Genomic DNA, 13518 nt, shown 5'->3' with positions numbered 1-13518 from the left:
GTCTCAGTTCGCGATTCTAAAAAATGTCTTGGCAGTCAATCAGGTCAGTTCACTACCTCCAGACTGACAGTTTGAACCGCAAAGATGAACTGACAACTGACTGATTGACTGATAGCAACTCTGGTACAAGGGGACGCGCCCAGTGCTCCGTGTATGTTAGTGAGGATGACGAATGAGACACAGAAAGCAGTCGAAGCTACCTTTTCGTCTGCATTGAAGGATGCATTCCAGATTTGTGTAAATTGTGAGAGGTCTGAGGGATCGATATTGTGTTCACCGCCGAGGTAAGAGGATTGAAAGATATCGGAGTCTTGGGGGGAGTCTGATGGTGCGCCTGTTCTTTGTGCTGTCGCACAGATCGCAGCATGCGTTGCAAAGACGCACAGCGCAAGAGTATGCTTCAATGAACGCATTATGGAGGTTAGCATAAAACGTGGTTTGTTGCACACACCCTACGGATGCCACTCAGTTTATGAACAGAAGGCATGCAGACCTCGGGATCTGTTAAGCTCGTGGGAAACTAATTACATGCAGAGTTATGACGATGGTATCTAGGGTCTTGATCGCTTTCAATCTAATGGTCGTGGCTCGTGGTCGGTACTTGGGCCATGTAGATACCGGGTATTCTCCGCGACCAGGATGGCTATATCATGTATATTGGTTTGTGGGGCAATGGTCGAGCGTCAACCGGGTATTCTCTACTTTTCAACATACCAAGGTTCAATGTATCTCTTTTGTGATGATGTTGTTATTCATTCTAGTGCTAATTGGATAGGAAAATTGCTTGTGAAGAGGTCAGCGCAGGGCTCAGCAAGTAACCGACTGACGAGGCTTACCTTTTTCGCTACTTTTACAATACCGCGGAGCCGAGACTTGTCCGCGGTATAGAAGGGACGGTTCTCTCTTCTTACTCCTCTCGCTGCCGGCTCGGCTCTCGAGACTGTTCTACACTAGGAACTTGGTCCCCCACTCTCTGCAACAGCGGTACGCGTTCTGCATCTACATTACCCTCTCCCTCAGGATCATCGTACAGCATCTTCTTCCACTCGCCCTTGCGCACCTTTCCGACCCTCCAGGTTCCGGTCTCACCAGCCTCTTTGAAGAAGTCCATGTTCTCGTCGAAAGTCCTTCCACCAGTCTCCGGAAGATAGAAGTATGTCCACAGACCGGCGAAGGCATTGGTCGCAGCGAAGACGAGGAAAATGAAGTAGTCAAGGTTGTTGAACAGGACGGGCGTAAGGAATGTGATGGCAAAGTTTGCGAGACCCCAGATGATGACGGAGATAGCAGTACCTTGAGCACGTGCGGTGGTCGGGAAAACTTCTGTGGGGAAAAGCCAGACGGTTGAGAGCCAACCAATTCCGAATGCGCCGGTGGCTACAAACAAGATGACAGTTCCGATGATCCCAGGAATGATAACGGGAATATCAATGGAGTCGGACTTGGCTACTAGACCACCAAAGACAGCAAGAAGTGCGAACGAAGAGGATAAAACGATAGAACCTTGGATCATAAGTTGGCGCCGGCCAAGAGCGTCGATTAGAAGCCAAGCGAGCGTCATGAGGAAGAAGTAGGATGTGTAGTTTCCAAGAGTCAGGTACTCGGAGTTGCGGACAGAGAAGCCAAGGAGCTGTTCTCAATGGTTAGTATTGCTTCAATAGACGATACCCTCGTAACCGTGTTCACTTACCTCAAAAATCTGCGGCCCATATACACTGACTGCGCCATATCCTGTGAGAGCTTGGTTGACTTGGCACATGACTGTGACCATAGTAGGATGGAATTGCTCGTGCCCAGGTGTGAGCATATCCAAATATCCAACCTTCACATCCTTCTCCTTCTCATGCTGTTCGAGCAGCTCATCAAGCTTCTCCTTTCCTTCATCTCCATAGATATCGTTTAGCGCGTTCTTTGCATCTTCTTGGCGGTCATGGAAGATGAACCAGCGCGGAGATTCTGGAAGGCGTTCAACAACAGCCATGAGCAGAACAGGGTAGACCTGCATGACGATGATGGGAATGCGCCAAGCCCATTGATTCTGCTTGCCGAGAAGAATAGTGACGAGCAAGTTGATACCGAAAGCCATGACGAGACCAAAGATGTTGGACTGGAATTCCTGGGCCAGCGCTTTGCCACGAGAGTCGTCTGAGCTCAACTCGGAAGAGTAAGTTGGAATGACTGCGTCGATACCTCCAACACCCAATCCCATAACTACTCGTCCGGCTAGCATGACACCCAATGCGATCTCCGTGCTCTTGCCTAACATGCCCATTCCAGCCACGAACATGATCAAGTTACCTAAACTCGCCGTCGCCAGACTGGCGAAGATACTCTTTTTCCTTCCCAGCTTATCAGCGAGCATGGAGAAGAGTACAGCGCCAACCGCACAACCGAGGTAGTAGACAGCCACGATAACGCCCACAACTGGTGACTCCTCCTCAAGGCCCATGGTGGAGAGGTAGTCATTGTTCGTGTTGATGAGGGACATCATACCCTGATCGTAGCCATAGAGGGCGATAGCCGTGGCCGAAAAGATGACGACATTTGTTTGTTTGTCGGTGACGGCCTGTTTCGCATGTTCGACGATGAACGACATCGTGACTGGTGCCTGGCGGCGAATACGAGGCTGCGAAAGTTCAATTGGCAAAAAGAAAAGCTCGCAGAGGTCGTGTAGAGTGAAGGAGAAGCTGACGAAGGGGGGAAGTCTAGATCTTCAGCATTTCGCAAGCCAGAACAGCGGTAGGCGTTTGACGCTACTTTGCATGCTTCTTGGTCAGCTGGAAGCACGTACGGGAAGATCCAAGGGTTGTTTTTCGACCTATGACGAGTGTATGCAGGGACGCGATATCGATCTTAGACTAGGTTCTGGGTACGCCCCACCTGTTTTCCAAGGGCCCCTTGTCAGAAATGGCTCCCATCGGCTTTGCTCTAGAATTTCCCATTCATGTTTGGTGTTGATAGATGCGTCTGCGCATCTTTTCCTCATCGTTACTTCAAAAACGTGTAGCGATTACTGTAGCTCGCAGCCTGGTCGATGTTGTGCAGCTCTGCTAAGCTTCAGATCCCGCGGCATAAGATGCTTAGCGCCACCAACTATTAGCAACATCGTACTCGATCGATCGCTTACTTCTTCTGCCTCGCGACATCATCGTCAATCCTCCTGTCCACTGCGTATCGCGCTCATTGGGTACTGCTTCGACAGGCTTCGGTCGTTCAATACCATTTTGTTGGCTGGAATGGTCAGTCGCACATGCTCGACGAACCTCACCATGCGATAAGATGGAAAACATAATCAAAGCAGGAGCATCTTGTTCATTACTGAATACTCTTCAAGAAAGAGTTGTTAAGCAGGCGTGAAGCTCTACTGCCAACCATCATCTAAACCCTTCATGCTTTTAAAATCGACACCAACCACTCTCGTCCTCTCATCCCCAGGTTCTTTGCTCCTCTCAGGCCTTTGCTGAGGGATTAAGGCTCCGAAATGCCTCTCAAGCTACGAAGAGAACCTTGTTAAGCACGCAGTGTGCAACGCCACCACCCCATTCGCACTTCATGCCTTGACCACAGTCAGAGGACCACAACCAATGTTTTCCGGACTGATCGCAAACAATGGTCCAATCCGTCATCGTGTCTTTGCTCCACGCGCAGCCAAATTCACCAGGACGGCAAGATGCTGTTGGAGCCAAGTCTGCTGGAACTTCGGACAGTTCCTCACGAGCTCCAATGGTGGACTTCTGGGGAACACAGTGCGCGTCACCATTGGCGTAGTCGCATTCCATACCACGGCCGCAGTCGGATGACCACACCCAGTTTCCAGACTGGTCACACGTGATGACCCAGCTGGTCTGCGTGCCGTTGCGCCAGCCGCAAGCGTAGGATCCAGGTGAACAGTTGCCAGACAGAGTCAGGTCTGGTGAGACTTGTTCTGGTTCATCGCGGCGAGAGACTGAGGCAGAATTTGTGTTCCACTGATCTCCTTTGTTCCAGCAATGAGCGACACCGTCCTCCCTCGCGAGACAGTTCTGATCACCGCAATCAGACGAGTACTGTAACTTTTGGTTCCAGCCGCAGACGGTGACCCATGGGGTATTGGTGGAAGGGTTCAGCACGCAGCCGTATGTGCCAGGTACACATGGACCTAAATGGGGGCATACCAAGTCAGTAGGTGTCTCACATGTAGATTGTTCAAGGGTATCTCTTACCGTTCTGGGGTGGGTGATCGGCACGCGAGGCCAAGTTGGCATAGGTCTTCCACTCCTCGCCCGGGTTCCAGCAATGAGCGACGACGTTGTCCGTGATGCAATCTGTTTCGCCACAATCGGAAGAGTACTGGTAGGTACCCTTGTAATCGCAGACCACGATCCAGGGACTATTCTGCGCGCAGGAATAGGTGCCAGGTACACAGTTGCCACGCGAGACCAGCGTATCGGACGTGGTGACTGGCAGAGCATGGAAGTCGTGGTCGGATTCAGGCTGTGCAATCCACAAAACCCTGTTAGCAGCGTACAGCCGTTGAGGATGATAGTGCAGATAGGCAAGAAAATAGAGAGGAGAAGTGAGGCAAGAGCATCGCGAGTCCGAGTAGTCAGGTCACATATTGACTATCTTCAGATCTCGTTGAGCCCAGGGACAACGTAGAACAAGGGCACTCCAAGAAAGCTTGTGTCAGTCTAGCATTTGCACTGAACGGCATTTGCGTTGTCGGGTCGAGCCTCGCAGCACCCATCGCCACCAGGACACTTGCCAACCGACCTCCACATGTAATCGGCAATGTCGCAGACCACAATCATGGAGTTGTTCTCTCGACAAGATTGAACTCCCGCTTGAGTCTGCTTACAAGAGCCATACGTGGTGGCTGGGACGATGGGGGAAGAAGTGATAGAAGGAAGTGAAGTTAAAATGTCCTCAGACTGTAAACTAACCTTGGTTGTGTCCACGTCGCCGATGTCTCGCTCAAGGACGTCCATGTTCCTACAGCAAGAACACTTGTCATGGCACTTGGTACCCTTCTTGCAGTAGCGATCGGTCTGGCAGAAACCATACTGGCAGACCAAGACACCAGTGTGGTCTAGATATGGGTACACGAAGTCAGTAGATGTCTCATATACCATTCGTGTGGTAAAACTAACCATTCGAGCACTCGTATGTCTTCTTTGCCTCGGCGTTGACCTCGGTCTCGGTGTCGCGCTTCTCCGATGCCTCGACAGCGACGGTTCCGGAGCCGATGCAGCCAGCGCCCTGGTGATCCGCAAAGCACTTGGTCGAGCAGTGTTCGACGAAAGAGCAGGTGCCAGAAGAAACACAAGAGAGGACGTTCGTGTTGCTATCACACTTGTAACTGTAGAAGGTTAGTAGACTGCTTCATGAGAAATTCAAAGAAAGTGAGGTAGCTTACGAGTGGATACCGTTGTTCTTGTACTTGGGGACCGTAATGGCGGTGGTCTCGACTGGCGAGGCAGCGACAAGCGCTACTAGGCCGAGGAGAGCAAGGAGGAGGAGCTTCATGGAAGCGGTGTTCTAGTCGTTGATCTTGTTGTTATGTGTGTGATATAGATTGAAGTGGTTGATCGTGGAGAAGGATAGAGGAGAAAGGTGAGGAGGAAGAAGAGAGGTCGAAGAACCGCAGGCTTATAACTACCACAGGTGGGAGCGTTTGTTTGCTACACCACTAGGCAGAAGCTGGTGGACGGCACTCACCTGGGCAATTCAGGGTCCAAGCTGTGGAGAGAGTGTTTGGTCGGCGCGGAGCGGTGAGATTGAGATTGAAATTAGAGAGGTAGTGAAGGTGGAAGGAGTTACATGCACACTATCCGTGCTCCCGACCAGCATTTTGACCGCCGCCTGGATGAACCAGTGAAGGTGCCAGATCATTTCGTGGGCTAACAGTCTGTATGAAGTGAGATACTAAGCAACGAACAATCGGAAAACAATTCAAGCCGAATGGCAGCATGGTGATAAGGGTGCAAACAGCTGTGCGGTGCGCATCTATACCCTCAGATACAAGGTGGAGAAGTACAGCTCAGCATAATAGTCCTCCTCGTGGAATGCAGTCACGTTTGTACGATCCGCTACACCGGGTTAGCGCGTCAAGGACCTCTACATTCCAGGAACGTATCATGTAGCACGAGCACTCATGCGGCACACCATATCAGACACAAAAGTATATATAGAGAGTTACAGGCAGGAGTGGAAGGAGCACTGTAGTTTTTTGAAGAAGAAGAAATGCTTTTTGATTCATCATAAGGATGCAGCTAGGCGAAGAAGTCATAATCTATCGCTTGATGCAAACGCAATCAGTCATCCAAGCCTCTATAAAACGCCGAGCAATGCAAATCTGCATGGTCTAAGATATCATAACGCGATCGTAATCCGAAACAGCCGTAAAGACACTCACTCGGCCTCGTCATCAGTGTTGGGTGGTTGAGGTGTACCCTGGTCAAACAGTTAGCAAACCGTTCATGATGTTGACAATAATGGAAAAGAGAAAACATACCTTGGGACTGTTCAACCAGTCGATGTACCTCAATCTACGCCTGACCTCCCTGTCCTTGAGTTCCTTCTTGGTCATCTTCTTCTTCTTCCTTGACCTGAACTTCATGTCATCTTTGTTACCCTCGGCGTCACTCATGACTGGGGTACCAGTTGTTGACGGCGCAGCGGAGCTGACGTTACTGCTAACGTTGCTGGATCCAGGGCGCGAGTCTTCGAAACGGTCCATGTTGACGGCAAGGTGACCCTTGTGAGTTACGCGACCGTCGGCGACGTGCCACTGCTCGGGGCAGAGAGCACCAACGAATTCTTCGTTATGCGAAATCATGATGACACCACCCTTGTAGTCACGAATGGCAACAGCGAGACCACCGAGCGAGTCGCGGTCCAAGAAGTTGGTGGGTTCGTCGAGAACGAGGAGATGCGGGTTGTTCCACATGGCACCGGCAAGCACAACCTTGACCTTCTGTCCTCCGGAAAGACCAGAGATCTCGTTGTGGTTCGCAATCTCGGGGTCCATGCCGAGATCTTCAAAGTGCTTGGAGATGACCTTGGGCTCGAGGACACGGTAACCGAGACCCTCACGGGAGGACTCGTGATCGTCGAACTCCTGCACAAGCTTGCTGAAACCCTTCTCAATGAGAGTCTCACGCGAGATGTGCGTGTTGAACTTGGGCAGCATGTGCAGCCATTTGACTTCGTACTGGAAGGTCTTCTTGTACTTGGAACGACCAATGAGCGCCTCAATCTTGCGGGGGCCCTTGCCGTCGCCCAGATCGATGGGAGTTTCCATCTGCTTCTTGTCTTCCTCAGTGAGCACACGTGTCTGCTTCATGAGCACCTCACGGTCATCACCGTTGGCGTATCGCCATTGGAGATATTGGTTGGGCGTCTTCTCCATGTGCATCTCGACGTGCTCGAGAGCGTGCTGCTTGATGTAACCGATACGCAAGTTGGGGTGCTTCTCGACGGTACCCTCTTGAGGAATAGTCTCGCCAGTAAGCATCTTAATGAGAGTAGATTTACCAGCACCGTTGGCGCCAATAATGGCAACTCGAGACGAAAGAGACAAATTGCAAGAAGCATCAACAAGCGATGGCTTGGAAGCGCCAGGGTACGTGTAGGAGCAGTTGGTCATACGCAGGATAGAGCGAGTGTTCGACTTGACACCAGTAAGAATACCGGGAGGAGGGAACTTGAACTGCACCTGGGTAGCCGAGAGAGTGTAGTAGCTCTTGGCTTCAGGCTTCTGTCGAACGAAATCGGCAAGGTTACCCTTGTAGCAAACCAGCTTCTTTTGCTCGTAGTGGTAGATGTCTGTGCAGACCTCGTCAAGGAAACCGGAGTCGTGAGAGACGATCAAGCTAGTAATCTCGGTGTGAGACTTGAGGTACTTTCCGAGCCAGGCAACGTTGGCAACATCCAAGTGGTTGGTGGGTTCGTCGAGAAGAAGCACGTCGGCGCGCATAAGCATAGCACGCGCCAAAGCGAGCTTCATCTTCCATCCACCAGATAGAGAGCCGACCTTGTGGGACTGCCTGCCTTCGGGGCCAGCGGTGAAACCGACCTCCTCGAGAACTTCTTCGATACGTTCCCTGCTCTCGTCCGCGAAGCGCGGGTCGCGGACGATGTACTCGAGAATGGAGAGATCGGCATCCTCTCCTTGGTTGTGCTCGACAAAGCAGGTCTTGACTTCGTCTTGAGGAGGGAAACCTTCGAGCTTGCCGCTCGCAATGCTGCGCATGAGTGTAGACTTTCCAGCACCGTTACGGCCACAGAGACCATAGCGGTGACCCTTGAGCAGGCGAAGATTGGTGTGCGAGAGGAGCAACATACCACCGTAACCGAGGGAGAATACGGCGTTGACAATCTCGACCTCGCCATCGTCCTCCTTGACGGGCTGGCCAAACTTGCGGTGGTCTTCGTCCACGTAGAACTGGTGCACGGCCTCTGCGACCTTGTCGGCGTCTCCAGCGTTGACCAGAGGCTCCAAGTAGGGTCCAACGAGCTTTGGGATGCGCTGAAGCTCCCGCTGGTGGACAACTTCCGCAATCATTTCAGAGATGTAGCGCTTAGTGACAGCCAAAACCTCGGCGTCTCCAGGGAAGTCGAGCACCTTGGCAGTAGCGCTGAGCTGCTTCTCAATGACGCTTTGGACTTCTGATGGCTGTACCCTGGCGATGGCGCCGCTGTCGATGTTGTGGTCTGGGTCGGCCATGGCCTTCTCAATAACGTCCAGCGCGCGCTGACCGATCTCACGGACTTCGGGCAGGGAAGCGCGGTCCTTAACGGCCTTGACACCTGGGCGGAGCTTGGGCAAAAAGGCGCGAGCCTCAATGGGGTCGTGGACGAGCTTGGTCAAGTTCTCAACTACGACAACGGTCTGGCGAGTGACCTCCTGAGATGTGGTGGGGGTGTTCAGGGAGCGCTCAAGCAGGGGTGTGACCATAGCAAGAACGGGAGATGTGACGATAGCGACGAAGGTAGTCTGGGAGAGAGCGTGGATAGCCTTCTGCAGACTCTGTGTGGAGGGGTCCTCGATAGCCTTGACAAGGAAGGGTATCCGGGGCGCGATATCGTCGTTCTGGATGAGGGTGGTGAGGCTGTTCATCGTCTTGACGGACTGTTTGGCGACCTGTTCAGAGTTAGCAAGCTTCCCTTTCAAGAGTGCGTGTGGTATCTTACCTCGGACTTGAGGTCGTGCATGCCGGCTTCGACAATGGGGATGAGACCCTCGAGCTTCTTGCCCATGGCGTCACGGAGAACATCCTTCTCCTTCTCCACCTCGAGGCTCTCCATGCCCATCTTGGCCTTGTCGGCCATGCGGCCGATGAGCTCATAGGCGAAAGCAGCACCTTGCCACTTTCCGGACTTCTTGCCCAGGTACTGTGTCAGCACAGGCAAGAGACCCCAGATCTTGGCCTCGGCACTGAGGTTCTCGAAAAGCGAGTCAAGGGCGTACTTGGCCGACTCCTTGACGGAGGCAGTCTTGTCTGCCAGCAAGTCGAGGGCGAGCGGGACTAGCGCCGCGTCCTGGACGAGGAAGATAACCTCGGTCAGGCGTTGTGTGCGTGGGAGACGCTCGAAGAAGGCACCAAGGGCGTTCATGGCACCCTCTCTCCTCACGGCGTCCTTCTTGTTGGCGGCTGACTTCTTGATCTCCTCGAGTATGCCATAGCCAGTCAGGCCACGGAAGCCGACCGAGTTCTGGAGGAGGGTGGTGAGGGCGTAGGCGGCGTCGACGGAGGCGTGCGACGTCTTGGCCGTGACGATGCTGCTGATAAAGGCGCTGACATCCTCCTGCGAGGGCGCGGGGGCGGCGCTGGCCTTGTCGACGACGATAGCAGGAGCCATGGGCGGCGACTCAGAGTGCGGCATCTGCGAGAGAAGCCTGCTGTGCCTGGGTGCTGTGCTGGCTGTGAAATCCGCGACGAGGGATTTCTTTTTTGGAGGGGCTCCTTATCGATAGGTATCGCCTTGTTCGCGGCGGCTGAAGCGTGAGTGGTGCCCAACAGCGCGAGAGGGTGAAGAAACCCGGGTATCAAACGTGTGAATGTAGAGACGCCCCAACGGAAGAGTGGAGAGTCTATACAATACAAGAAAACTGAAAAAAGGTGCGAGGACACAGGGGAGGGAGCGTCGAGGGGCCGTCTTGTATATTCGCGCGCTGGACTAAATTATTATTTCACCCACGGGTCAAAGCGCCGCTTGACTGCACGTTTTTCGTTTTGCCCGCCCTAGTCCCCATCGGCTCCCTGCAGGGCTGCTGTTCTCTCCGGATATACCATCCTGCGCCTACACCGTATCTCTGCTTACCAGCTGCACATGCCTAATTGGTCCATCCTGAAACATGGCAAAGCAAACTATCGATGCAACTCTGATGCGACAAACTCAAAAGGTATACGACGTCCGAAACCTCTACGCCAGTATCGCACGCGTCTCATCCTTCAGACTCCTGCGCGTCTGTTGCGTCTGTTCGCTGTACCGCAATGCCGTCTCCATATGCCTCGGGCAGTACTCGTCTAGTCTCGGTATATGGCTACTGCCCAAGGCACGCAAACACTAGCCATGTTAGCGTATGGAATTCTCAACAAAAGGATTTGGAGACTTACCAACCAAGTACCTGTAGCCGAGATTAGCAACCACCGCCCCTACGGGAAACCAGACCGATCTCTAACAAACGGCGCATCTCAAGATACATTCCAAAGCCCGAAAGACAGAGTGTAAATTGCCAACACTCCAACGACGAAGAGAGCGCAAATGGAAAAAGATCCACACGCAGCAGTCAAGCGACTACACACAAGAGACCGTCTATGCTATTTTGATGAAAATACACGGCCTGCATGTATCCGTGAGGCTTGATGTTACCAGCATATCAGAACATGTTCGATACCTAGGTGCCCCTTATTCATTGTCAATAGCGGTAGCAAGTTGCCCACAGTCTTGATAAGATCATGAGCGCTATATACTAGTAACGGAAGACAGTCATCCAAAACCCAATTGCTGCATCTGAGCACTGAATATCGGTAGACAGGCAACATGCTCGTAGCATCCGCAGCGACCTAGTGGAGCAAGACATCACCAATTTCTGTCAACGAGACGATTCGTGCAATTCGGGATACATCTCTCGATGTTTCGACGCATAGCATTCGGCTTCAGCTTTAGGACCAGTTACAAGTAATGAGTGCAGCCTATCAGAATGAGCTTTTTCGTGCTCGTACTACTGCAAACGCGTCACTAGCAGTTGCACTCCTCAAACTACCTCAACGCGCCTTTCTCTTGTGGCTGTATCGCCCCGGCTACCTAAAGACGTAGGGTCAAGCGGCAGCGACGTGCCAGTAGAGAGCACTTGCTCACAAGCTCACACTGTGTTTACTTCTATCTTCGACCAGATCTCACACTTCACAGTCTACACTACCCAATCATCAACATCGTTCTGCTAGCACAGAATTGTCTCGCATGCTTAGCATCGTTAGCACATCTTTCTGTCTCAATCTTCGACTACGTGTTTCTATCGCTCCGTGCATCTCCTTCGACAACATATCCATCCGCTTCACGAAAATCCACCACAATGGCAGGCGCCTACCCTTACGGGGTGCAGCTAGCATCTTCGGGAATGAATATCTCAACTTTGCCTGCAGCTAGCATCTGGGCGGATACATGTGCTATTGACGCACGACAATTCCGAGGATTAGCCAACCAAACACTTCCGTTCCAAATAGACGACCCACTTGCAGATGTGCTCTACGATGTCGGTCTTGGGTCTTCAAACGGTTCCCAGATAGTTGTGGATATCAAGGCATTCATGAAGTCACTCGGGGATCGACCGTTCTATAGTCGGTCCATGCTTCGCCATGCCGCAGACCAGCTGAGCAGGGCTCGAAATGGTCTGAAAATCACGTTAACGGATTGCTATGGTGCGAAAAGAGTCTATCCAGCCAGAGACCTATCCTTGCCCAGGTATGTCCAATTCGTGCTCTACTTACACGAACGTCTAAGCATACCCTACAGGTTTATACTGTACTCTAGTAGGGCTGTAACGCAGATTACTATATATGTTTTCAAAGTACATTCAATTCCATGGTTTTGATACTAACACATAAGCAGTCAAGATTTCTCCCTAGGTTACAACGGACTTCACCTTCTTGCCACTGCACAGTCTGCACCGCAAGGTGACCACTTCAGCCTCGACGACATGCTCCCAATCTACGTCCGGGTTGGTAAAAAGGCTAAAGAAACTACCAATTTGTACGACCGTGTCCTCCAGAAGGTTCGCATGCAAAACTTCGAAAGGCTTTGGCAGTGGACTCCTCCACGCCATATCTTGTTCGACAGCCTCAACAGACTGAAGCACACAGCACGGATTACGAACATTGTGTGCATCGGACTGGGAACCCTGCAAATGTCAGATCCAAGGAGAGCCAACCCGACAATGCAGCATATCGTTGCTTCTTCTATCGCTCAAGATCTAGAACGGATTTACGAAGCAGAAGGCACTCCAGTTGACACACCCATCACAATCATTGCCCAAGATCCCGCTTACGATGAGCTCGACCGGCGAGCCCTATTGGATCTGCCAGTACCTATTAAGATCGTTTCTGATCCTGAAGGGTTTCTGGCAATCAACGAATCTTCGCTTGTATTCTCCAGCTACCCGGCAGTTCCAGTCAAGCAACTCGTCGCAGATCTCTCAAGCGAAGCACCAGACGGCAAAGGTCCCGCTGCTCTGTTCGTGAACAGGAACCCCCTTGAGAAAGCTCACGGCGATGTCAATCTCATCAGATACGATTGGGACATCGAGAGACCTTATACCGACCCGCATACAAGTGATTACCTGAGGATGCTCGAGTCTTATACGCAAGTATTCGATGGTGAGCGGCTGTTCGGAGAGGGCTTCCGTTTAACCATGCCCACTTCCAACGGAAGAGATTATGTACCTGGTTACGAGTAGTTTTCGTCAATGGAAATCTGGGCACGTGAGGAGGAGGTGTTGTAATCAGCTGCCATTGGGGTTTCACACTAGCTTCAACTAATGGCTATTGTTACAGTATACTCAATAGCATGAATACACATAGTGCACTCTTCTCCAAAGCAGACTAATACAATATGTGACAGATCCTCTCCACTACCGTGTGGTTGGGTGAGATTTCTGGAAGACGAACTTCCTTCACCTTGGGTACCTAATGTCGAGGAGTGAACAATATACTCAACAAAACCAGAGCCACATGGCCAGCAGAAAAGTTCAGTTGTTCGCATGTACAGCAAAGATTGCTCATATTTGGTGTTCATGTGCACATACCACATATCCCCTCGATGCAAGACTTTGACCTTGTGGCATTCTGCTACAATACTGCCACCTCTGGCAAGTCACTTATCTTTTTTCAGAAGGCTAATACGTCCTAACAATCCCTCGCCCTCATTGGATCTAATTGAGGCTCAGTCCTGGGGGTTGAAAAAAGCAATCGTTGAGGAGCTTTGCGCACAAATCCTTGTTGTTGTCGACAAGCTTAGCACCGTAGTGTGATATCA

The 13518-nt window shown here is 51.7% G+C and overlaps 4 protein-coding genes across 4 annotated transcripts; 1 reads left to right on the top strand and 3 right to left on the bottom strand.

Moving 5' to 3' along the window:
• Window positions 1–907: 907 nt before the first annotated feature.
• Window positions 908–2596, bottom strand: J4E82_005319 (uncharacterized protein; the record flags this gene model as incomplete). Its single annotated transcript, XM_051731586.1, has 2 exons — window positions 908–1630; window positions 1691–2596. The coding sequence occupies 2 exons, from the start codon at window positions 2594–2596 to the stop codon at window positions 908–910; spliced, it is 1629 nt and encodes a 542-aa protein (XP_051588776.1).
• An 892-nt stretch (window positions 2597–3488) lies between these two features.
• On the bottom strand, window positions 3489–5505 carry J4E82_005318 (uncharacterized protein; the record flags this gene model as incomplete). Its single annotated transcript, XM_051731585.1, has 5 exons — window positions 3489–4138; window positions 4203–4473; window positions 4923–5068; window positions 5130–5338; window positions 5396–5505. 5 exons carry the CDS (start codon window positions 5503–5505, stop codon window positions 3489–3491), a joined length of 1386 nt encoding a protein of 461 aa, XP_051588775.1.
• An 885-nt stretch (window positions 5506–6390) lies between these two features.
• J4E82_005317 (uncharacterized protein) lies at window positions 6391–9843 on the bottom strand (the record flags this gene model as incomplete). The annotated part of the gene is made up of 3 exons (XM_051731584.1): window positions 6391–6432; window positions 6494–9124; window positions 9175–9843. 3 exons carry the CDS (start codon window positions 9841–9843, stop codon window positions 6391–6393), a joined length of 3342 nt encoding a protein of 1113 aa, XP_051588774.1.
• A 1717-nt stretch (window positions 9844–11560) lies between these two features.
• J4E82_005316 (uncharacterized protein) lies at window positions 11561–13133 on the top strand (the record flags this gene model as incomplete). Its single annotated transcript, XM_051731583.1, has 3 exons — window positions 11561–11949; window positions 12097–12860; window positions 13105–13133. The coding sequence occupies 3 exons, from the start codon at window positions 11561–11563 to the stop codon at window positions 13131–13133; spliced, it is 1182 nt and encodes a 393-aa protein (XP_051588773.1).
• Window positions 13134–13518: the final 385 nt, after the last annotated feature.

This window comes from Alternaria postmessia (assembly GCF_024291825.1).
Source record: "Alternaria postmessia strain BMP 2775 chromosome Unknown scaffold_27, whole genome shotgun sequence".
Lineage (NCBI taxonomy): Eukaryota > Fungi > Ascomycota > Dothideomycetes > Pleosporales > Pleosporaceae > Alternaria > Alternaria postmessia.
Note: the sequence above shows the minus strand (reverse complement) of the source record. Positions and strands in the feature narration are given on the sequence as shown.